The sequence below is a fragment of the Phacochoerus africanus genome, chromosome 12 (genome assembly GCF_016906955.1).
Source record: "Phacochoerus africanus isolate WHEZ1 chromosome 12, ROS_Pafr_v1, whole genome shotgun sequence".
Lineage (NCBI taxonomy): Eukaryota > Metazoa > Chordata > Mammalia > Artiodactyla > Suidae > Phacochoerus > Phacochoerus africanus.
The window spans coordinates 49043096-49066536 of record NC_062555.1 but is presented as its reverse complement, the minus strand read 5'-3'; the positions used below and the strand labels follow the sequence as shown (position 1 = coordinate 49066536).

The window sequence follows — 23441 nt, the reverse complement described above, 5'->3', positions numbered from 1 at the left end:
GGGAACCTCTACTGAGGATTGCCTAAGTGGGCTCTCTGATCCAGTCACCATGCTGAGCATTTTTATGCAATATCAATGACAAATTTTGCATCAGATCTGTCAAAGAGATAGTATTGCACATGAAGCTGAAAGCTTGGGGGCAGGTAAATGGTTTCTAAGGGGCCAAGGATTTAGTGTGTAGCAGAGTAGCATCTGAACTGTGCTGTTTGCCACCAGAGTTTGTTCTTTATCAGGATAGTATTTATTCAATTTGCAAGTGTTTCCCACACTCTCATTCAGAGTGTTAAAAGGTAAGTTTATTAAAAAGGTAAAAGTAGGAGTTCCTGCTGTGGCTCAGCGAGTTAAGAACCCAACATAGTCTCCACGAGAATGCGGGTTTGATCCCTGGCCTCACTCAGTGGGTTGCAGATGTGGCTTGGATCTGGTGTTGTGGCTGTGACATAAGCCAGCAGCTGCAGCTCCAATTCAACTCCTGGCCTGGGAGTTCCCTTACGCCACAGGTGTGGCCATAACAATAAATTTTTTTTTTTTTTAATTTAAAAGGTGAAATCATGTCTCTCATATAGATAGGAAAATGAACACTTTTTAGAGATTTTGTTTAACTCAGTGAATAAACTGGTAAGGTGTTCCAGCCAGTTCAAAGGAACAAACGCATTTCTAAATCAGGAATATTGAGTTGAATGTGCCCAGAGCAGCAAAATAAGTTTTCCCACCGTGGGGGAGAGTTGTCTCTCCACTGGACATAACTCATTTGCATGCCAATGGACAAGAATTGTTTTACTGCTATCTCTTAAGTTCAATACATAGAATTGCAGAATGGCTCTGGTACAGGAATAATTATTCATGACACTTGTTAAAATGGTAAGGCAGATTTTATTCCATTCTACTGTAACAAGTGTAGGAACGACGGCAATGGCATTTTGCAGTAGGGGAGAGAGATTGGACTCAACTCTGAATACAACAAGGCAATGCAGGAATTTATTGCCAAGAAGCAGGGTGGGGGTCAGTGGAGGAGGCATCAAAGGTGAGGGATGATTCTCGCCAAACCAGCCTGATGGGAATCTTGCTGAAGGCAGATCAGGGTGATTGGCTATAACCCCGGGGATTTGGTCAGATATCAAGGGTGCTCATGCATGGAGGGTGGGGGATTCTGGCTAAACGGACTTACTGGGGTTCTTGTTAAAATTGGGCTCTTAGGGGCATGCCCACGAACGAGTCCTAGTTGAAAAAGACCCCAGAGGAGCCTGACTAGAGTTTGGTCAAGGAGAGACTATTGTGAGTTCCTGTGACTCAGAATCAGGTGCCCTGGAGTGGAGGGTGCTATAGGCTCTCCTGTGAAGGACAAGTTTCCCTATAAGGGGAGATAAAATAGCTTGGTTTTTAGCCACAAAACTCTACTCCAGTTCTAACAGAGTGCCTTCATGTACATTTTTTTTTTAAATTAAATTTTATTGAAGTGTAGTTGAGTTACACAATGTTGTGTTAGTTTCAGATGTACAGCAACGTTAGTCAGTTTTATATAAATATATATGTTAGGAGTTCCCGTCGTGGTGCAGTGGTTAAGGAATCCAACTAGGAACCATGAGGTTGCGGGTTTGATTCCTGGCCTTGCTCAGTGGGTTAGGGATCTGGTGTTGCTGTGAGCTGGTTGCAGACGCAGCTTGGATCCCGCGTTGCTGTGGCTCTGGCGTAGGCCGGTGGCTGCAGCTCTGATTGGACCCCTAGCCTGAGAACCTCCATGTGCCACGAGAGTGGCCCAAGAAATGACAAAAAAAAAAACCCATATATATATATATACACATATAGATACACAGACGTATAATATATGCATATATGTACATGTATATATATATATATATATAATCGGTTATCTATATATGTATATATATAGCCATTCCTTTTCAGATTCTTTCCCCATATAGGTCACTACAGAGTATTGAGTAGATTTCCCTGTGCTATACAGTAGGTCCATGGTACTCTTCCATTTCATAAAACCTTGTGGGGAGGGCGAAAAAGAACATACCTATGTTCTTTAATCTTGCGGTGCCTTATTTCCCTCATCTATAAAATACGCACCGTCCCTACCTTGCATATTCATTGTGAGGAGCAAAGGAGATGGCCCAGGTATAAAGTTTAAAAATAACGCTTGGCACCTGACGATTATCCAGTGGATGTCGCTGGTCTGATCTTCATGCTCAACGAGGAAAGCATATCAGAACTTTGCATCCAGGAGTGTGGATATTAGTATCAAAAATATACTCAGTTCATCCAAGGTTTTCAAATTCAAACCGCGTTCAAGAAAGGTCAGCGTGGACTTTCCTCTGTTTGCACATTCATTTTAGGATTCTGATCTAGAAGTCTGTCTGTTCTGTGGCTTCTCCTTTGAACTGGTTCCCTCATGAGGCGTAAAATCAAATCTTGAATGTGTATTCATTTCCTATCTGTATGAGATTCATGATTGTCCATTTTTGAAAACTATCTTTCAACAATGGTAGGGGGGCCAAGAATACATAGGGATAACTGATTGAGTAATAGACCTAGTTTATTGATCTTTGTCAGTGGTAAGTGAAGATAGGTTAAAGTGAAGACGAAAAACCGAGTTATCCAAGACTATTTGCAGAAATGTCTGCAATTTATTTTTTTAAATTTATTTTTCAATCTTTGACTATTTATTCTAGTTTACAAATTCTAGCAGGAATGGCTCCACTGGACTCTTTTTGAATATATTCACACTGTCGTGCATAATTTCTGCAATTTATAGTGGCTGCGGTGCTTATGTTGAAAGGAGTGAAGCTTTATGTAGTCATTTTAAAAGTAGTTCTTATATTTTGAATTAAATGACTTCCCCAAAGCACAGATTTGTGGTTTCTTGAAACTAATATGATCATGGGAAATAGTTGGCACCCATTCTGCAGCCTCAACATGATAAATGTGGTGATTTCTTGCCTGTTTCCCTCACTAGACTCTGCTCCAAGGCAGAGACACTGTCACGTCTATTGTCCTTTCTCCAGTATCCCCTGTTCTCTGTGGCACAGATGCGTGGCAAATGACTGAACAAAGAGGCCGATCAGGGTCTGCCCAAGACTTGATTTTATCATTTGGGTCTGATTGGTATTTCAAAGGCAGATTTGTGTTAACCAGACTCCTAAGAGAGTGAGTTATAAACCAGAATACTAATGTGTCAAGGAAAGGGAGTAATCAGACCATCCCAGGAGGCTGGGATGCTTGCCTTTCTCCCTCAGGGAAATGACCTGGCATGGGGGTGCACATTAGAATTCCATGTTTGCTTGATGAGCTGGAGGTGAACGCTGATGGCCACTGCCCCCTCTGTCCTAGAGCTGGCAGACCAGCTGTTACACCAGTCTTCAGCAGGCTTCCTCCTGATGGTCAGGGCGCCCTCCTGGTTTCTCCGCCTTTCTTCCTGGGAATGGGGAAGGAACACGCAAGGGGGACATATGAAAGAACTCCTATTTGGGATTTCTATTTTTAGGCTGTATTCCCTATCTGTTAAGACATTCTTTTTTTTCAGAGAGAGTAAAATTGATGCAGTGTCAAGCTTTCCATTTAGATTCCCAATTCAGTTTTGCCCCCTTTCCAGCCACTGTAAATAGAATTTGGATGTTCTTGAAATGCTTTAGTTACATCTTTGGGATGTTTTCCTTATGCAGAAAACTGGTTGCATGATTGCATTAATTACAAGTCGTGCTCAGAAGGTGACGTTAACTCTGTGGTTTAGAGGTCCTAGTGAATGCCCACTAAGTCCTGGTGACATTACTTTGTAGGGATTGAAATTGCTTTGGGGGGGAGGTGTGAGGGAGAGCCCACTGCATGCAGAACTTCCAGGGCCAGAGATCAGACCCACGCCATAGCAGTCACCATAGTAGTGACAATGCTGGGTCTTTAACCTGCTGAGCCACCAGGGAACTCGGAATCATTTGTTTAAGAGATATGCTTTGTATTATCAGAGCCTTAATTATTATTAGTCTGCAGTTGCCAGTGCAGCCTCTAAGCTTCTTGCTGTTTTGTGAAATCTTGCCAGTTGGTTTTCAACTCAAGTCTGACTTATGAAGATAGAATTTCTGTAAGCAGATCAGCTACATAGATAATAAGGAGAGAAGAAATACTTGTTTTGTGTATCTTTTCCTCCTCATCTTATTAAAGATTTTTTTTTCCCTGTGACATACTGAAGTGATGAAAATGTGCCTGAAGGCTTGGTTGCCAGTACCAAACAAATAAATTCTATAATTAAATAATAAAAGCAGTCAAAATCCATAATATAAGACTTGCAAGGAGTGGAAAAAGATGCATTTAATGGTTAGCAAACTGTCAGTAAAAAAACAAAAAAGACTAGTATCATCCAGGTCCTGGATGGCTCCGTGTGTCCGGCTAAGGAGCATGTCCTGAGGCTAACGGGGGTCTTTGAGCAGGGAAATGACAGGATCAAACAGGCACACAGGACCACCCCCCATCAGGGGTGTGAGGATGGAGCAAAAGGGAAAAGAGGTTGGTTGAGATGTTTGGAGAAAACAGACAGGCTGAGAACCCAGGAGATCTGGAGCGAGTCCTGGGGGATACTGCAACTAAGTGTCAGTCGATTACTTTAAAGGAACAGTCAGGAAGGGAAGAACCGTGGGAGATCCCAGCACTATGCACTGGTCCAGAAAGAGCCTGCCCAGCAGCCAGAGGTAGAAGAAGAAGGAGCGAGGGCTGTGATGGGGACCAGGTGCCAAGTCAGTGGTCAGCCATTCAGGTGCTGCTGGGAGGTCAAGTCAGAGACCTGGGTTTTCCCCAGGATTGGGCGATGCTTTCCAAGAACGGTTTCATGAATGGATTTGTAGGTAAAGGAAAGGAACAGCTGGTGCATTGAAATCTGAAGGAGAAGTAAGATAGTAGGTAGCGGAGAAGAGCAGAAAGGGTTGCTTTTTTTTTTTTTTTTTGAGCTTGAGATGGTACAGAATTGAGCATGACAGTCAAGGGAAAGCTGAATGTTCAGTAAAGAGGAAAATGAAGGGAAGGGCCTGGATCTTCGGGGAGATGGAGGGTTGGAATGGCAGGTGGTTTCTTTACCTGAGATGGAAAGTAAGGGTGGCTTATAGCTAACCATCACGTCTCATCTGGCAGCATCTTTTTTTTTTTTTTTCCTGAAAGAGCACGTGTGATTCCATAAGTCAGGAAGGCATAGAAGGGTAAAGGCATGGAAGAGTCAACATGTAGAGTAGCCACTGAGAGAAATGGCAGAGGGAGGTGGCTGGCTCCATGGAATAGGGTTGTCAAGATACAGAATGCCGAGCCCATTGGACACCATGAATTTATCAAGGCACCAGCCCACCTACCTGTATGATTTGGTCCCCAGCAGTCCTCGGGGGGGTGGGGGGAAGGAAAAGGAATGTATTAGGCCAGAGGCTGTACTGACCACCATGGCAGATTTGCCAGGTGGATGGGACAGAATGTTGAGGGAGCAGGGACTTGGGCGTGCTGGTGAGAGATTGCTCAGGCCACATAGGAGCGGACAAGCAATCTTGTTTAGTGACATGTGAGGCGAGATTGTGATCCTGAACTAGAGCAATGAAAGAGGCAATGTTAGGGGCAGTTGGAACCATCTCGGCTCTCCAGTGTGGGAGATTTCAAGCACTAACTTGGTTCACCAAGTTCCAGCAATCTCCAGGATGATGGCTGCCATCCCTGCTGTGACTTGTCCTGGGGGGCATCCTCCACTGTAGAGTTTGACTGATCATATGCAAGCTGGCTCCTTTCTTTGTCTATATTCGGTCAGAAGTTCTCAAAAAGGGCTTTCACCCGAAAATTGAAAGAAAAGCTGTCGGGAGTTCCCTGATGGCCTAGTGTTTAAGGATCTAGCATTGTCACTGCTGTGGCTTGGGCTACTGCTGCAGCCCGTGTTTCATCTCTGGCCTGGGAACTTCCACATGTCATGGACATGGCCAAAACAAAACAAAACACCTGTCAGAGTTGACAGAAACGGAATTCTTATTTCGAACCCCTGAGAGTCTGGCCCCAGAGATTCCTACAGCTTATCGGATGGCCTTTCTGACTCCATGCTTTTTCTCTCCCAGACCCAAGTGCCCAGACTGCCAACTTGAGTTAGTTGGAGGGGGTCCCTCTCTGTTCGTATCCTGGACTCCTACATATGAGATCCCCAGCAGCAAGCTCTGATATGCTTCCTCTGTAGCTCTGGCTCCCATTTCAGGCTCTCCCTGACATCCAGGCCTTTTGGATGGCCCATCCCAACCTGATCCTAAGTAACCCTTCCTCTAGTTACAAATTACCACCACGTCTCCTGCAGCCATCTCTTCTTCCACCAGCTTGCTTGTCACTCCAGGTCTCTGAAATTCCTACTTTCATCTCCATCAGTTTCTCTCTGTCCCCTTTGACTTGTCCGAGAGATGTCCCTAAATCAGAAGTCGAGAAGGATGGCGTTCCCCCCTGTGGTGCAATGGGATTGGCGGCGTCTCTGCAGTTCCAGAGCACAAGTTTGATCCCTGGCCCAGCGCAGTGAGTTAAAGGATCCAGCATTGCTGCAGCTGTGGCATAGGTCACAGCTGTGGCTGGGATCTGCTCCTTGGCCCAGGAACGTCCATATGCTGCAGGGCAGCCAAAAAGAAAAAAAAAAAAGAAAAAAAAAAGGAAGTCAAGGATTCATTCTAATATCTTCATCTGTGGTGGATACCAACTTCTCAAACATGATCTGTCCACAGGCTATGACCTCTGTTATCAAAAAAACTGGGAAGTTTTATCCTCTTCCTCTCTCAAATAACTCCTCGAGGGCTCAGATCCAAGGAATATCTAACTCTCCCTTATTCCCATAACAGAGAGGGCTGACCATCTAGCCCTCCCCTGGATGGTCTAATGCCTCCCACTTCTCCAGGGGCTCCTGGCACCCCTTATGGTGCCATCTTCAAACATGGCAGTCATGTTGTTCACTGGTATTTCTGACACTGTGAATAACAAACATGGTTGGTGTTCCTGTTGTGGCTCAGCAGGTTAGGAACCCGTCTAGAATCCATGAGGATTCAGGTTCAATCCCTGGCCTTGCTCAGTGAGTTAAGGATCTGGCATTGCTACAAGCTGCAGCGTAGGTTGCGGATGCAGCTTGGATCCTCCGTTGCTGTGCCTGTGGTATAGGCTCGCCAGCTGCAGCTCCGATTGGCCCCCTAGCCTGGGAACTTCCATATGCCGCAGGTGCAGCCCTAAAAAGAAAAAAAGAAAATTGTCGAAAAGAGCACGAGCTAGGAGTCTTGTCTAAGAGGCAGGAAAAGGGCTGTGTTGGTCCAGTGCCTAATGTAGACAAACGTTGAAAGTTTATGGGTCCCACATGTCAGTATCTTACCACTTTCCTTGAAAGGCTTTAATGACCTTGAATGAAAAGGTAGAAAACTATGAAGGTTCGTTGAATGAAAAGGGGGGCAAGAGAGAAAGAGAAAGCAGAGAACTCAAGGGACCCCCCCATTTCTGATCCTTTCTCTGTGAAGTGACTTCTTCTGGGTGGGAGAAGTGTCTGACCCCTCTGGTAATAACCACTGTTTGAGGAAATGACCTGGCAATGCATTTAGGAGAACAAGAATATTTGAGTAGTAACTTCTCTGTGTCAGCTGTTTTTTTTTTTTCTTTTTTTTTTTAGGGCCGCACCTGTGGCATATGGAGGTTCCCAGGCTAGGGGTCAATTGTAGCTGCTGGCCTACGCCAGAGCCACAGCAACGTGAGATCCAAGCTGCTTCTGCAACCTACATCACAGCTCACGGCACCACCGGATCCGTAACCCACTGAGCGAGGCCAGGGATCGAACTGCATTCTCATGGATGCTAGTCAGGTTCCTTAACCACTGAGCCACGATGGGAACTCCTCAGCTGTTTTTAATACATGTCCCATGTCATCCCTGGTCTCGGTCCATGCAAGCTGTTGGACCTGGACTGGGTGGCTTACAAATAGCAGAAATCTCTTTCTCACATTCCGGAGGCTGGAAGTCCCAGATCATAGCACCTGCAGATCCGGTGTCTAGAGAGCCGCTTCCCCATAGACAGCTGTTCTCTCTCTGTAACCTCGCAAGGTGGCAGGGGATCAGGGAGCTCTCTTGGGCTGATTTTCTAAGGGCACTCATCCCATTCAAGAGCGCTTCCCCCTCTGGACCCCATCAACTCCGAAAGACCCCACTTTCTAATACCTTGGGGGCCAGGATTTCAACATAGGAATTTTGGGCCAACACAAACATTCCATATGTAGCATCCTTCTAAACTCCTTTATTGAGTAAAGATTATAAAAAGGAAGCCCCTTTCCTTTGGATTCAAAGGCCAAGCCCAGATTCAAGGCGGGCCCTGCTGGCTCACACCCCCCTTTTCCCTCCGACTGCATCATTTATGTTCTTATCTCTGCTTTACCCCAGACACCCTCATTTGCTTTCCACGGGCCTTCTGTGATTTCAGTTGGGCAAAGCCATTTGGATTTTTTTATTAACAAAGATACTCTCTGATTTAAGTCAGGTTCTCTGACACTAAACCCTATGGGTGCCTGCTTGTCACAGTTTCACAATTCAATCTGGCAAAGCCATCATAAGTCAAAGCACTGCTGCCTGGGTAATTTGCTTCATTAGTGGTGCTGCCTGAATCAAATACAGAGCAAATTAGAAGTAAACAAATCCTTGGAAAGTAGGATAATACATTCAGAAAGCGCAGAAGGTGAGGCCTGTAGATAGACGGAGGAAGAAAGTGGGGAAGGGGGAGAAAATCATATCTAGATAAAGAGGGATTTTATAAGTCCACATGTACTTTGTGCACCGTCTTTTTAGAAAGCTTTTCTGGGAGTTCCCTGGTGGCTCAGGGGGTTGAGGACCTGGCATTGTCACTGCTGTGGCACAGGCTCCATCTCTGACCTGGGAACTTCTGCATGCTGCAGGGTGTGGCCAAAAAAAAAAAGAGTATTTATGGAGGATTAATTATGAACCTGTCTTATTTACATCTTTACCTTGATAGTCCTGCTCCCTTACTTCCCATATTTAATATTTTAGGAAATCCTGACAGTTTTACCTCCACGATAGATTTCAAATCTATCAGCTTCTTTTTCTGCCGATAGACAGTGGGTGTGGGCTTCTGTGTGTTGTTTTTTTTGGGGGGGAGGGGGGAGTTGGCTGTGCCCGGGCCAGGTATTGAACCTGTACCACAGCAGCAACTTGAGCCACAGCAGTGACAATGCCAGCTCCTTAGCTCCCTGAGCCCACATGGAACTCCTTCTGCTGCACCCTTGTATCCTGATCACCTCTTTCTCTGGGCATAGAGGATGCTTGCCCTTTTCTGACCACTGCTATGCAACCAGGTAGGGCATGCAGCTAGTTCTGGCCAGGCCAAAGCATCCAGAAGTAAGGTAAGACCTTCCAGCACTTTCTTCTCTTGCCACAGCAATTTCAGAAGTCAGTCATAGAAAGGAAGGTGCCCCAGGAGTGCAGTATGCAGGATTTCTAGGTCACGTGGAGCACGGCCACCCTAGAAAGCTACCCCGGAGTTCCTGTTGTGGCTGAGTGGGTTAAGAACCTGACACAGTGTGAGGATGCAGATTCGATCCCTGGGTTAAGGATCTGGAATAGGTTGCCATGTGGCTTGGATCTTGTGTTGCTGTGGCTGTGACATAGGCCTGCAGCTGCAGCTCTGATTTGACCCCTAGCCTAAGAACTTCTATATGCTGCAGGTGCAGCCCTAAAAAGAAGAAAAAATAAATTAAAAAAAGAGAGAGAGAGACAGCTACCCCCTGTCTCGTGGGCATTTTACGAGCAGGAAACAGACCTTTGAGATGTAAAGCACCTGCCAGGGGGTGACGTTTGTTATCACATCGTGGTCTAGACCATCCTGACTGGTACAACAAGTTGCCATCATCTCTCTCCCAACCTCCTAACTTTCCCACCTTTTCTCTGAAGTCCTGCCTCCTCTCATTTCATTTCTCAGTCAATTTTTTTTTTTTTTGTCCACACCCATGGCATGTGGAAGTTCCTGGGCCAGGAATTGACCCGAGCCACAGCAGTGACAATGCCAGGTCCTTAACCTGCTGAGCCACCAGGGAACTCCTCTCAGTCAGCTTTTATTAAATTTTTTAAAAGTATAGTGGAGTTAGCATTGTGCCAATTTCTGCTGTAAAGTGACCTAGTCCTATGTATACATACATTTGTTTTCTCAGTATTATCTTCCATCATGGTCTATCTCAAGAGATTGGTACAGTTCCCTGCATTATACAGCAGGACTTCCTTTCTTATCCATTCTAAATGGAATAGTTTGCATCTACCAATGCCAAACTCAGTCAGCTTTTTATTTATTTATTTATTTTTGTCTTTTTAAGGCCCCACCTGCGGCATATGGAGGTTCCCAGGCTAGGGGTCGAATCGGAGCTGTAGCCACTAGCCTATGCCACAGCCACAGCAACTGTGCATCCGAGCCGCATCTGTGACCTACACCACACCTCACGGCAATGCTGGATCCTTAGCCCACTGAGCGAGGCCAGGGATCGAACCCTCATCCTCATGTATGCTAGTGGGGTTCGTTAACAGCTGAGCCACAACGGGAACACCTCAGTCAGCTTTTTAAAACACACACACACACGTCACTCCCCTGCCCCCAAACCTTCCATTGCTCCCCCTTGCTGCTAGAATACATCCTGACCACGCTTTAGCAGGTAGGCCTGTGTGCCCTGGCCCCGCCTTACTACTGCAGACACCCGTCAGCCTTGAGCCCCACCTGCCCTCTTTTCAGCAACTCAAACATCCTGGGGCCTTTGCACATGCTTTCCCCTCTATCTGGAATGTCCCCCCCACCTCCGCTTTCCAAAGTAGCTCCTGTTACCCTTTGATCTCCACGTATGTGACACTGTCTGGAGGCCCCCGCAGTATACAGTTGGCTCCCCATTATGCTCAACCACGGCATCCACTGCTGTTTTCATGATCCTAACCATAGATCACTGTTCTGTGTTCATTTTGGGGGTTATTTGTTGGTTACCTATCTTTCTGCTTAACCGGACCGCAAGCTCCACTAGGGACAGGGGCCTTGCTCTGTTTGTTTGTTTGTTTGTTTTGTTGTTGTCTTCCTTTTTTGGCCATCCCATAGCATTTGGAGTTCCTGGGCCAGGGATCAGATCCAAGCCACTCTTGCCACCTAAGTCACAGGTGCAGCAACACTGGATCCTTAACCCACTGTGCCAGGCCAGAGATGGAACCTGCATCCCAGGGCTCCCAAGATGCCCCTGACCTGGTTGCGCCACAGTGGGAATTTCGACCAAGTTCTGTTTTATCCACCTCCATTTCCTCAGCCCCTGTGCCTGGCTCCCAACGCATATCAGATCCTTTGCAGATACCTTCAGAACGAGTCAGTGAAGGCATTCAGGCATTCGCAAAAAGTTGGACTTGTGTGCTTTTTCTTTCTTTCTTTCTTTCTTTCTTTTTTTTTTTCTTTTTTAAGGGCCGCACTTGCAGCACTTGCAGTTCCCAGGCTAGGGGTCGAATCGGAGCTGCAGCTGCCAGCCGAGCCACAGCCACAGCAACGTAGGATCCTAGCCATGTCTGCGACCTACACTACAGCTCATGGGAACACTGGATCCTTAACCCACCAAGTGAGGCCAGGGATTGAACCTGTATCCTCATGGATACTAGTTGGGTTCATAACCTGCTGAGCTATAATGAGAATTCCCTATTTTTGAAGTATGAGGAAAGTGACTGTTGATATTTTCTTGAGCTTTCACTGTGGCAGGCATGGTACCAAGTGCTCTTGTTTCTTCCATCTTGTATAGGTTATGACAATACCATGATGCGGTGAGGGCTAGAGATACAGCAGTGGAGGCCGGAAACGGTTCACCAGCACACATGTGTCCACAGGGCCCATGAGACAGCCCGAGTCCATAACCCATCTTTCTGACTTGCTTTTTGATTTGGTTTTGTTCAACTCCCATTTTTCCAAGTTCATAAAACAATAGCAACAGGCCCTCATATTATAGTGACTATAAATAATCAAAGGCCAAATTTACCTTGACTTCTTCTTGAAGAGAATTATTGATCTGCTGTGTCTGCTTGTTTCCTACCAGCGAAAACATCTTCTAAAAGTAAAGTCTTACATACACAATGATTAAAACTGTTCAATAACTTGTTCATTGTACATACTGACCTTCAAATATGAAAACGTGAAAATGTAAAGTCTAGGAACGCATCCTAAATGTCCTTTGACGGATGAATGGATTAAGAAGATGTGGTATGTATATGCAATGGGATACTACTCAGCCATAAAAAGAACAAAATGATGCCATTTGCAGCAACATGGATGCAGTCTTCTCATACTAAGTGAAGCAAGTCAGAAAGAGAAAGACAAATACCATATGATATCACTTGTATGTGGAATGTAAAATATGGCAACAAATGAACCTATCTACAGAACAGAAATGGACTCAAGGACATAGAGAAGAGACTTGTGGTTGCCAAGGGGGAGTGGGGAGGGAGTGGGAGGGACTTGGAGTTTGGGGTTAGTAGATGAAAACTATTACATTTAGTATGGATAAGCAACGAGGTACTACTCTATAGTACAGGGAAGTACATCCAGTCTCTTGGGATAGACCATGATAGGAGATAATATAAGAAAGGGTATGTATATAAATCTATGACTGGGTCACTTTGCTGTACAGCAGAAATTGGCGCAACATTGTGTAAATCAACTATACTTTAACAACAACAACAAAAGAAATGTATAAAGTCTTCCATGGTCAGTTCTTTTTTGTTCAACTTTATTGTATCAACTTTTTTTTTTTTTTTAATTTAGACCCATCATTGGAGGTGAAAGTATCAATTTCCCTTTCCATGCTGAAATCCAATAATGGGATGAAAATCAGACTTAATTTGGGCACACTTTATCATTAAATCTGATTTTTGTTAACCGTATCTTATAAGCTCTGTTTTAAAATCAATCTATTTTTTAATCTCTTTCGTAAAACAGCACGTATCTGAATGCAAAGTCACTCCAGCCGACAGAGAGATGCCAAAACCTGCAAGACGACTTGAAGGCTTTATCTAACAAGACGAGAAAGTAAGTGCTGCTCTTCGCATTTCATTTAATTTTAAAATAGGTGTTTTGTACTCAAAAATATTCCACAGCGTCCTTGTAAATCATTTGGAAAATAAGACTGTTCAAGCCCAGACATGACCTTGGGCTTGGAGAAGCTCCGGTGGTTGAGGAGGATGGAGGAGGGGCTGAACGGTGCAGACCAGGGTCGGACCCTGGCAGTGGGGCCTTGACTTAATCTGTTCTGGATCCACATTCACTAAAAACTGTATCGTTTTTTAAGCGGCTCAACTTTTCTAGATTCTTAACAACACACAGCATTCCGGACCCTCCCCTAGAAAAGCAGCACCCTTGTATTGAGTCCCTCACAATCCAGCAGGTTAACAAATTGACCCCAGTTCCGGCTGTGGTTCACGCCCAACTTGCCCACACCTGCTTATCATCCTGTATTTTGGAGTTTCCAGCCCCATCGTCTCCAAACAAGGGAAACTGAGCTCTAAAAGCTCCAAGAGCTTCATGCAAGGAAGAGCCACACGTGGGCTCAGTCTGACGGCAGAAGCGCTGCCTGGGTTGTTCCGGGAAGGGGCGGGGTCTGGCCGCGCTGGAGGCGGGACTGCGTCGGGGCGGGGCCTGGGGCTCCCCCTGTCAATCTCCCTGGGAGGAACTTCTCCGCGTGGAGGCATTTTGCTGTGCACTTGCTTGGCCAAGTTGGAAGATTGTTCAGGGTAAGAGGCAGAGCAGATTTCCTCCCGGCAGGCTCATGCAAGGGTGACGTAGTGGCCTTTCTCCTCCTAATAATCCATCTTCTTTCTCGCTTTCCCCCCCCCACCCCCCCCACTTCTCCCTCTCTCTCTCTCTCTCCCTGTCTCCCTCTCTCTCCCTCTCCCACACACACAGGAACACACACGAGTCTTCCTGTTTTAATGTTAAAAACAGTGTTTGGGGGAGGAAGCCATTGCCTATCATCCATTCACTTCCTTTCTGAGGCTGACCTGGGGCGCAAGGAAAGCAAGGTAGGCAACCTGGTCAGATCTCCTTTCACCTGAACCTTGATATTTGCTTGGAGGAAGGGACCTGATCCATTGACCATCCTCGCAGACTGTCCTCTGCTTGAGGTATGACCTGCATTCAGTGGGACCCACGATCCACGACACAGGTCTTCCTGGAGAGGGGCACACGGGCTGCCCGACTCTGTGGGTTTACAGGGAAGTGTTCCCCCACGTAAATGTTCCCTCTGTGTAAGGAACCCCAAGGGACCTCACTTAGAGACCTCACCTACTTTTCTGGGCCAGTGGTGCCTGTCCAGTGCTCAGGACAGGACTGAGACGACCACCCTTGATGTCCCAGGTGCCTGACTTCTCCGTCTGAGCCTTCTGACTGCCTGGATCCTTGACATTATTAGGGAAACCTGATACTCTCTGATTTGAGTGAATCTGGTTTAACCATCCAGTCCTGTGTGTTAGCTCAGTTTATTTCAAAGGATAGCCCTCTTCAAATATTTCTTTTCTTTTCCTTAAATTCCAACGGAGGCACCCAAGCTTCTAGAGAAATCCACGGTGCTGCGGGCCTTCCATTTGCCGCACCTGATCAACTTCCCTCCCTTCCTCGCAGTCTGGTCTGGGTCACTCTTTGCCCTGGGAGGCTGGCCCACAGGGACTTCATCCATAGGACTCCTGGCTCCTTTGTCATCTGGTTTTCTTTGGGTTTGATGCCGAGAGGAGCACTGGAAATTGACCAGGAAGAGGGACTTCCCATTGTGGTGCAGTGGAAACGAATCCAACTAGTAACCATGAGGTTGCCAATTTGATCTCTGCTCTCGCTCAGTGGGTTAAGGATCTGGGTTGCCTTGAGTGGTGGTGTAGGTCACAGACATGGGTCAGATCTGGCATTGCTGTGGTGTGGGCTGGCAGCTGTAGCTCCAATTTGACCCCTAGCCTGGGAACCTCCACATGCTGTGGGTGTGGCCCCAAAAAGCAAAAAAAAAAAAAAAAAAAAAAAAAAAGAAAGACATTGATGAAGAAAAGGGAGAAAGGAAAAGAAGCTTTCTTCATGTGATGGTGCTGCAGGTGAATTATATCCTTGACGGAAGGAAGGTGTTACATCGAGAAGGAGGGCCGTGACTTTTGTTCAATCTCTCTTTCTCTCTTTGTCTCCCCCCCCACCCCAATCCCCAACACACTCTGGAACCTAGGGGTAAGCTCTTAATCGTCCCCAGTGTTATACTTGGATTTTCCTACCTCCCACCCATGCATTTGGGAAAAGTGCCTTCTTTAAGCTTTGCTTCAGTGACTCAGTTTGAGCGGGCCCTTGCTTTTGCCAGGACCCTCGCTTTCCATAGATTGGCTAGGGCACCATAGACTGGCCAGAGTGAACACCTGTATGATGCTTCTCTTCTTGCTCAATCAATCCACTGAATTGGGGATGGCCCTCAAGTAGCTCGTGCATCATAGATAGTCCAGCACATCTCTTTGGATCATGTTGGAGCCATCGTTTTGCTTGTTGTTTGTTGGGCTCTTTCTCTACCTTTTCTTAAGGGACTCACATCCAAACCTCAGGCAAGCACCCTGCATGCCTCAGTCCTATGTCCCCGTGCCTTGTGAAAAGTAGAACTTGGCAAAACTGGTCCTTGCTCCGCCATTCCCTGTGACAAGCTGAGTTGTCTTTCCTGTTCCACGTGTGAATCAGTGTGTAAAAGTTACAGATGGACTCTGACTCTGTCTCTGATGTGAACTGTGTTTGTTCTGCAAAGGGACAAAAGTTCTCAACATAAGGATGATCCATGGCTGGACTTTGGGAGCAAAGTCCTCAAGGCAACATGGCAGAAAATTCTTTTAATCATGGGAGGGGACTTTATTTTTCAAGGTGGAGAATTGTACAGCTCTTGGAAACTCACCTCACCAAACCTGGTTAACAGTGGTATGCTAATGAGATGGCCTGTGAATCCGCTCTTGTGTTTGCTCTCTCTCTCTCTCTCTTTTTTTTTTTTCCTGGTTTGTATTTGGTGCTAAGACTTTTTCTCTGCTCTTTGGCGGGGAGTGGTGGAGGGGAGGAGGAAGTGCCTTTCCATTAAGGCACACGATTTTCAGCCAGCTCGTATAATTAGCCTACACTCGTATTCTGTTCGGCAAAGGTCCAGGGGAGGTAGGCAGGAATTGCTCATGGTTATGGAAGTGTTATTTTGCACACAGGAGACTAATTTTTGCGGTTGTATTGTCTGTTGTCAGGAATTGTGCGTTCTGTGACCAGGGCTATTACGGACTTATGGGGGACAATCGGGAAAGCTACACAGTGTGTGGTGATAAAAAGCCATTCCATTTTCTTAGAAATAATTATTTAGCTCTCTTTTTGTCATGGTCTGTTAAAGATGTAGAATTTTCTCTTTCTTCAATCAGTTGGTCCCTCGCAGATTGCTAAAATAGAATTGAAGGAGACGGCATTAAGGTGGGAGGGGAATGGTCTTGTTTCTTGCCCCTGGCCTTGACTTCATTTGGGAATAAAAGAAAATTAAACAATTGCCATTCAGAAGACCATCGACATTATCTCTTGGTAGCCAAAGAAGAAGCTGTATTTGCTGATTGATCACAGTTCTTTATTCTCTGCTTAAGACAGCTCTGGGACCATGAGTTGATGGCTCTATCCGTGGTACCTATCACAGGACTCAGCATATAGCAGTTGTCCCATCAATATTTTGTGCAATAAACTGATGAACTTCTGAGTTCTTCAAAGAATTTTCTCTGTTAGGTCTCATTTCTAGCTCTTAAAAAATTATCCAGGAGTTCCCATTGTTGGCTTAGTGGGTTAAGAACCTGATAGTGTCCCTAAGGATGTGGGTTCCATCTCTGGCCTCTCTTACTGGGTTAAGGATCCAGTGTTGCCGCAAGCTGTGGTGTAGGTCACAGATGTGGCTCAGATCTCATGTTGCCATGGCTGTGGTGTAGGCTGCATGTGTGACTCTAAAAAGAAAAAAAAATTATGCATGAACTTCAGCTCCTTTTTCTTTTTTTCTTTTCTCCCTTTCTTTCTTTCCTTCCTTCCTTCCTTCCTTCCTTCCTTCCTTCCTTCCTTCCTTCCTTCCTTCCTTCCTTCCTTCCTTCCTTCCTTCCTTCTTTCCTTCTTTCTTTCTTTACCACAGCATGCAGTGGCTTGTTGTGGGATCTCAGTTCCCAAGACCAGGGACTGAATTTGGGCTTCAGCGGTACAAGCGCCGAAGGAGACAGTGCTATGGAGGAAGCATGAACAGCCTGGAGGGGACACACATCACTTCTGTTCACATTCCACTGGCCGGAAGTAGCCCATCTAGATGTTTCTGGTCATGTGACTGAGCGCGGCCAATGGAATGGGAGTGGAGTTGGTGTGTGGTTGATGTTGGGGATTGTGGTGCCTGGCTGGGAAGCTGCTTGTGCAACAACTATGTGCTATGGAAAGGGAGCACCAATTAGTGGTGGTCAGCCAAGTATTCCTGCACTCATTCTCCTGGCTTCTCAGGTTTTCTTTCTTTTTTTTTTTTTTTCTTTTTAGGGCTGCACCTGCAGCCTATGGAAGTTCCTAGGTTACGGGTCAAATTGGAGCTGCTGCTGCTGCTGGCCTACACCACAGCCACAGCAACACCAGATCCGAGTCACATCTGTAATCTACACTGCAGCTTGTGACAATGCTGGATCCTTAATCCACTGAGGGAGGCCAGGGATTGAACCCACATTCTCATGGATACAAGTCGGATTCTTAACCCACTGAGCCACAGTAGGAACTCCTGCTCAGGTGTTTCTTAAAGAGTTCCCTGGTGGAGTGATTGTATGTATGTGACCTCATGAGTGTTTTAAAAAGTTGACTGAGAGGAGCTCCCTGGTGCCTCAGTGGGTTAAGAATCCAGCCTTGTCACTGCTGTGGTGTGGGCTCATTCCCTGGCCTGGGAACTTCTGCATGTTGTGGGTGAGGCCAAAAACTAAAAAATTAAAATTGAGATTTTAAAAAAGTAGAGATGAAACAGATTTTTTTTGAAAAAAAGGATAGGAAACATTTTTCTTTAGTTCTGTTTTTTTAAACATTTTAAAATTGTAGTTGATTTCCAGTGTTCTTTCCATTTCTGCTGTACAGCAATGTGACCCAGTTATACATACATATACACATTCTTTTTCTCATAATATTTTCCATCATGTTCCATCACAAGTGATTGGATAGAGTTCCCTGTGCTCTATAGGACCTCATTGCTTATCCACTCCAAATGTAATAGTTTGCATCTACTAACCTCAAACTCCCTGTCTGTCCCACTCCCTCGGCTACTACAAGTCTGTTCTCTATGTTCATGAGTCTGTTTTTGTTCTGTACACAGGTTCATCCGTGCCGTATTTTACATTCCACATATAAGTGATATCATATGGTATTTGTCTTTCTTTTTCTGACTGACTTAGTATGAGACTCTCTGTTTCCATCTATGTTGCTGCAAATGGCATTATTTTGCTCTTTTTAATGGCTGAATAGTATTCCATTGTGTATATATACCACATCTTCTTAATCCATTCATCTCTCAATGGACATTTAGGGTTAGAAAACATTTTTCTTAAACAACACCCATCTCTTACATCTTCTGAACACTTGTGTGGTTTAAATAGCCCTTCTAGTGAAAGGAGGCATTTAGAGGTCTTCTTAGGAACAGAGAGTAAGCCACTGCCCTGTAACTTCCTCTGCAGTCACTAGGGCATGAGCCATTGGCTTGCATCTAGATAGCTATTCTTGGAAAGATCCAAATTCTCAGACTCAAGCTTTGGAACACAGCCTTGCACAGGCTAGGTGTGGCTGCAAGCACACAATGCTTGGTGCCTGTGTCTGATGCGCTACATCTCATGGCGTATCATTTTAAGTTCCTGAGAACAATAGAATTTTCCGAAAGGATCATCTTAATGGGGCCTGATCAAGATGTCTGTTCGAAGACTCTGTTTTGCAGGGTGAGAAGGAAAGTGAATTGAAGACCGGCCTAAGTGTTCTTCCTATTTATTATCTCGGAGAGCACAGCGTGACCTGAATTGCCGCTTGAAAAGAAGAAGAAGAAATTTTGGCAGATCAGACTTGAAAAATCCTGACTCTGAACATATCACTTGCCAGCCTGCTAACAAAGCGAGTAGTCCTAATTTTCAGGTGTCTCTTAGGAAAAATGATTTGTGGTCGTGTACAAGATTTTTTTGGCATCAGAATGAGGGAAGGCTTGTTTCTACTCACCTTTAAATCTAAGGTGCCTTTATTACTTCTTAAAGACATACGCCCCCTTTTGTCTGTCTTTTTACCTCTCACTCTTTACCATGCCTTTTCGGGTCAGCTTCTAAGGGCTCCAGAACCTAGCATGCCTTCCTTTCCTTGGCACGGAGGTCAGAAAGAAGTTAGCACAAAGCATCCGTTCATATCAGCATGCTGTGTGCTTAATATCATTGGACGTTATCTCTTGGTAACCAAAGAAAAAGCTGTGTTCGCTGAGAGAAGATTTTAACCTGGGGCATCTGAGGTGAGAGCAAGCCTGTCATAGAAGTCTTTGAAACTTATTTTTTAATTTTTGCATTTATGCCAAATGAGGTATGCCAAATCTATCCAAAGGTGGTTTAACCATCATTCTAAATAGACGATCGTACAATTAAGAATTTGCAAGAATAGTCGCTTCCATTCTTCTGATTCGTGTACTCTTTCTGTTCTTACCATGAGCATGTATACGTTTCATTTTCTTAAAAAATCGAATTCCCCCAGTTTAAAGATAAAAGTGAGATTATGGCTTGTTCAGAGTCAGGCAACCAGTTAATGGGAAGGTGGGAAAGAAGAGCTTTTGTGTGTGGTTGTTGACATTGGAAGATAACCAATGTAATTCTAATCTGAATTCTTTAATTAATACTTGGCAAGACTTGCTTAGTATCATTTGTTACCACGCTGAAGATTGGAAGAGTGTACTATTTTATTATAAGTGTTGGTCCATGGAAACAAAACTGAATTTTCCCTCAGAGGAAAAACAGAAACACTGATTTTCTCGTTATATTAGTCTTGATTATGTATCCACATCAGAAGGCTTCCTCATACTTGCTCAAAAAGGTCATTTGATATGATATCACTTATATGTGGAATCTAAAATATGGCACAAGCGAACCTATCTGCAAAACAGAAACAGCCTCATGGACATGGAGAACAGACTTGTGGTTGCCAAGGCGGGGTGGAATGGGATGAATGAGGAGTTTGGGGTCAGTCGATGCAAACTATTGTGTTTAGAATCAATAAGCAATGAGGTCCTACTGTATAGCGCAGGGAACTATATCCAGTATCTTGGGATAGACCATGATGGAGGATAATATGAGAAAAAGAATGTGTATGTGTGTGGGTATATATATATATGTGTGTGTGTGTGTGTGTATATGTGTGTGTGTGTGTATATATATGTGTATATGTGTGTGTATATATATGTCTGACTGGGTATATGTATATGTATGTGTCTGACTGGGTTCTTATGCTGTATAGCAGAAATTGACTCAACACTGTAAATCAACTATACCCTAATAAAAAATGAATTGAATTGGGAAAGTAACCTTTAATAGGTTTGATTAAACCTTTCATAATCACATTTATTTAAGGTCATTAAGACTTTGTTGGAATTGGTTCCAGGTGTAGAAGTGGGCTGGAGAAAGAAAGCAAATCTATTACTTTTATTCACCGTTTTAGAACATAGCACGTAATGTTTAAGGAGGAGTTTATTGATGATTTGTGGTCGCCACACTTCCAAGATGGTGCCCGGTGATCCTTTCCTCCTGGTGTTGACAGGCTTTTCCCCGCCTCACTGAAGGGGGTTTGCCCTGTGTCGCCAATACAGTGTCACAGAAATAACAGTAGGGTGTGTGACTTTCAAGGCCAGGCCATAGGAAGAATTACTGGATAGTTCTGCTTTGCCTTTTCTTGATTGCTTGCTCTTATGGAAGCCAGTTACTCTGTTATGGGAACATTGAGAGGTCCATGTGGCAGGGAACTAAGGTCTCCTGCCAGCAGCCAGCACCAGCTTGTCAGTCATGTCAGGGAGCCTCTTTGGAAGCTTCAGCCCTGACCAACATCTGTTTTTTTTTTTTTTTTTTTTTTTTTGCTTTTCAGGGCCATGGCTGCAGCATATGGAAGTTCTCAGGCTAGGGGTCAAATTGGAGCTGCATCTGCTGACCTGCGCCACAGCCACAGCAATGCTAGATCCAAGCTGTGTCTGCAACCTGGACCAAGCTCACAGCAATGTCGGATCCATGACCCACTGAGCAAGGCCGGGGATCAAACCTGCCTTCTCGTGGATTCTAGTCAGATTCATTTCTCCTGAGCCACAGTGGGAACTCCCCCACCAACATCTTGACTTTACATCCTATTGAGCGCTGCTGGGCTGGAACCATCTTGCTAAGTGACCCTTGAATTCCTAACCTACAGACATAGTGCAGTAATAGTTGTTATTAGTTGTAATAATTATTAGTAGTAATAATTACTATTAGTTGTAAACTTACTAAGCCACTAAGTTTTGGAGTAACCTGTGGTCACATGACCGTAGGTAACTAATTGATGTTTCAATTCATAGTCCTTTATGTTATTACATTTTATCAGAATGACAGTTATTATTACCAAAATTATTCATAGTGATGGTAACAACTCCCATTTTTGTGAGCCTACTGTTTGTAGGATAATTTAAATGTATCTTGTCTTTATAATATGTCTTCAGAGTGGGTTTTGCTCTTCTGATTCCACAAGTGAAACTGGAACATCAGACAGAACTGGCAGAACCAAGGCTTGGGTGAAATTCTGACTCTTCTATTATCATTATTGTATAGTTCCATTCTTAATGAGAACAGAATTACAAGTCACAAGTATGGGAAGAGAAAGGCACTTGACTTTACAATGCAAAACTATTTAAAAGTGATCTCTCTCCAAAATACCATATACTTTCCTCACCTTCTGTTAGTTATTTCACTTAAGTGTTGGCGATGTAAGTACACATAGGTAGCATTATCTTGTATAGCAGTTACCCTAATTGCAACTTGGGGACCCGTGTGGCTTCTCTTGCCAAGATCACGACAGATGGCTAGTTATTGTCATTGTTCAAAATTAATTTCTAAAATCTTTGGGTGGTTTTTTTTGAGAAGCTTTTTATTTATGTATTTATTCATGTTGGTCCATTAATCTTAAATAGCTTAATTGAGGTGTAATTGACTTACAGTGAATTACAAACATTTTAAGTGTACAATTTGCTAAATGTTGACCTATTAATACCCTTGTGTCGCCATCACCACATTCAATAAGATGAACAAATCTGTCACCTCCCCCCCAGATTTTCTCATTGTAATCCATCCCTCTTGACACTCTGCTCATTCCCTTCCTCTAGGACACCCCTGATCTGCTCTCTGTCACCATAGATTAGTCTGCATTTTATAGAATTTTGAGTAAAGGGATCATACAGTAAATACTCTTCTTTGGGACAATCTGGCTTCCTTCATTCAGTATCATGATTTTGAGCTTCACCCTCAAAATAAAAGGAATAGTTTCTTCCTTTCAGTACACAAAATTCATAGCTACTTTACTTGGAATAGCCCCAAACTGGAAAACAGCCCAAATGCTCATCAGTGGGTGAATGGATAATCAAACTGTGGAATATCCATGCAAATGGAACATTACCTCTGGGTGATATTTTTACATTCTCATCATATTAAATTTATATTTACTATATTAAATTTCAGTTTCAGTAACACACAGCAGCTCCTCTGTGCCCAGCACTGTGACAGGTCCAGAAACAGTCACTCTCAACCTGAGTTGTGTTAGCAGACTCCCCGGGAGCTTTCTCAAAGTGTGAGAGGTTGAGAGCAGGTTGAGAACTCTTTTTTTTCAATTTTATTCTATTTTTATTAGAGTATAGTTGATTTACAGTGTTGTGTCAATTTCTGCTGTACAGCGTCGTGACCCAGGCATGCATATATATATGTACCTACGTGTATATGTATGTGTGTGTATGTATATACTATCTTTTTTTTATTATACTGTCTTCCATCATGGTTTTTCCCAAGAGACTGGATATAGTTCCCTGTGCTGCACAGCAGGACCTCATTGCTTATCCATTCTAAGTGTCATAGTTGCATCGACTAACCCCAAACTCCCAGTCCCTTCCCCTCCCTCTCCCTCCCCCTTGGCAACCACAAGTCTGTTCTAACTGTGTCTTTGAGTCCGTTTCTCTTTTGTAGATAGGTTCATTTGTGCCATGGTTTAGATTCCACATATAAGTGATATCATATGATACTTGTCTTTCTCTTTCTGACTTCACTTAGAATAAGAATCTCTAGTTGCATCCATGTTGCTGCAAATGGCATTAGTTTGTGCTTTTTTATGGCTGATTAGTATTCCTTTGTGTGTATGTACCACATCTTCTTAATCCGTTCA

The 23441-nt window shown here is 44.4% G+C and overlaps 1 protein-coding gene across 1 annotated transcript in view; it reads left to right on the top strand.

Annotated features, from left to right (window-relative positions):
- ST8SIA6 (ST8 alpha-N-acetyl-neuraminide alpha-2,8-sialyltransferase 6) overlaps nt 1–23441 on the top strand; it is a 148244-nt gene that overhangs the window by 61505 nt on the left and 63298 nt on the right. Inside the window, exon 3 of the mRNA XM_047754944.1 lies at nt 12963–13052. Coding sequence (XP_047610900.1) covers nt 12963–13052 — 90 coding nt within the window. The remainder of the gene's footprint in view (nt 1–12962; nt 13053–23441) is intronic.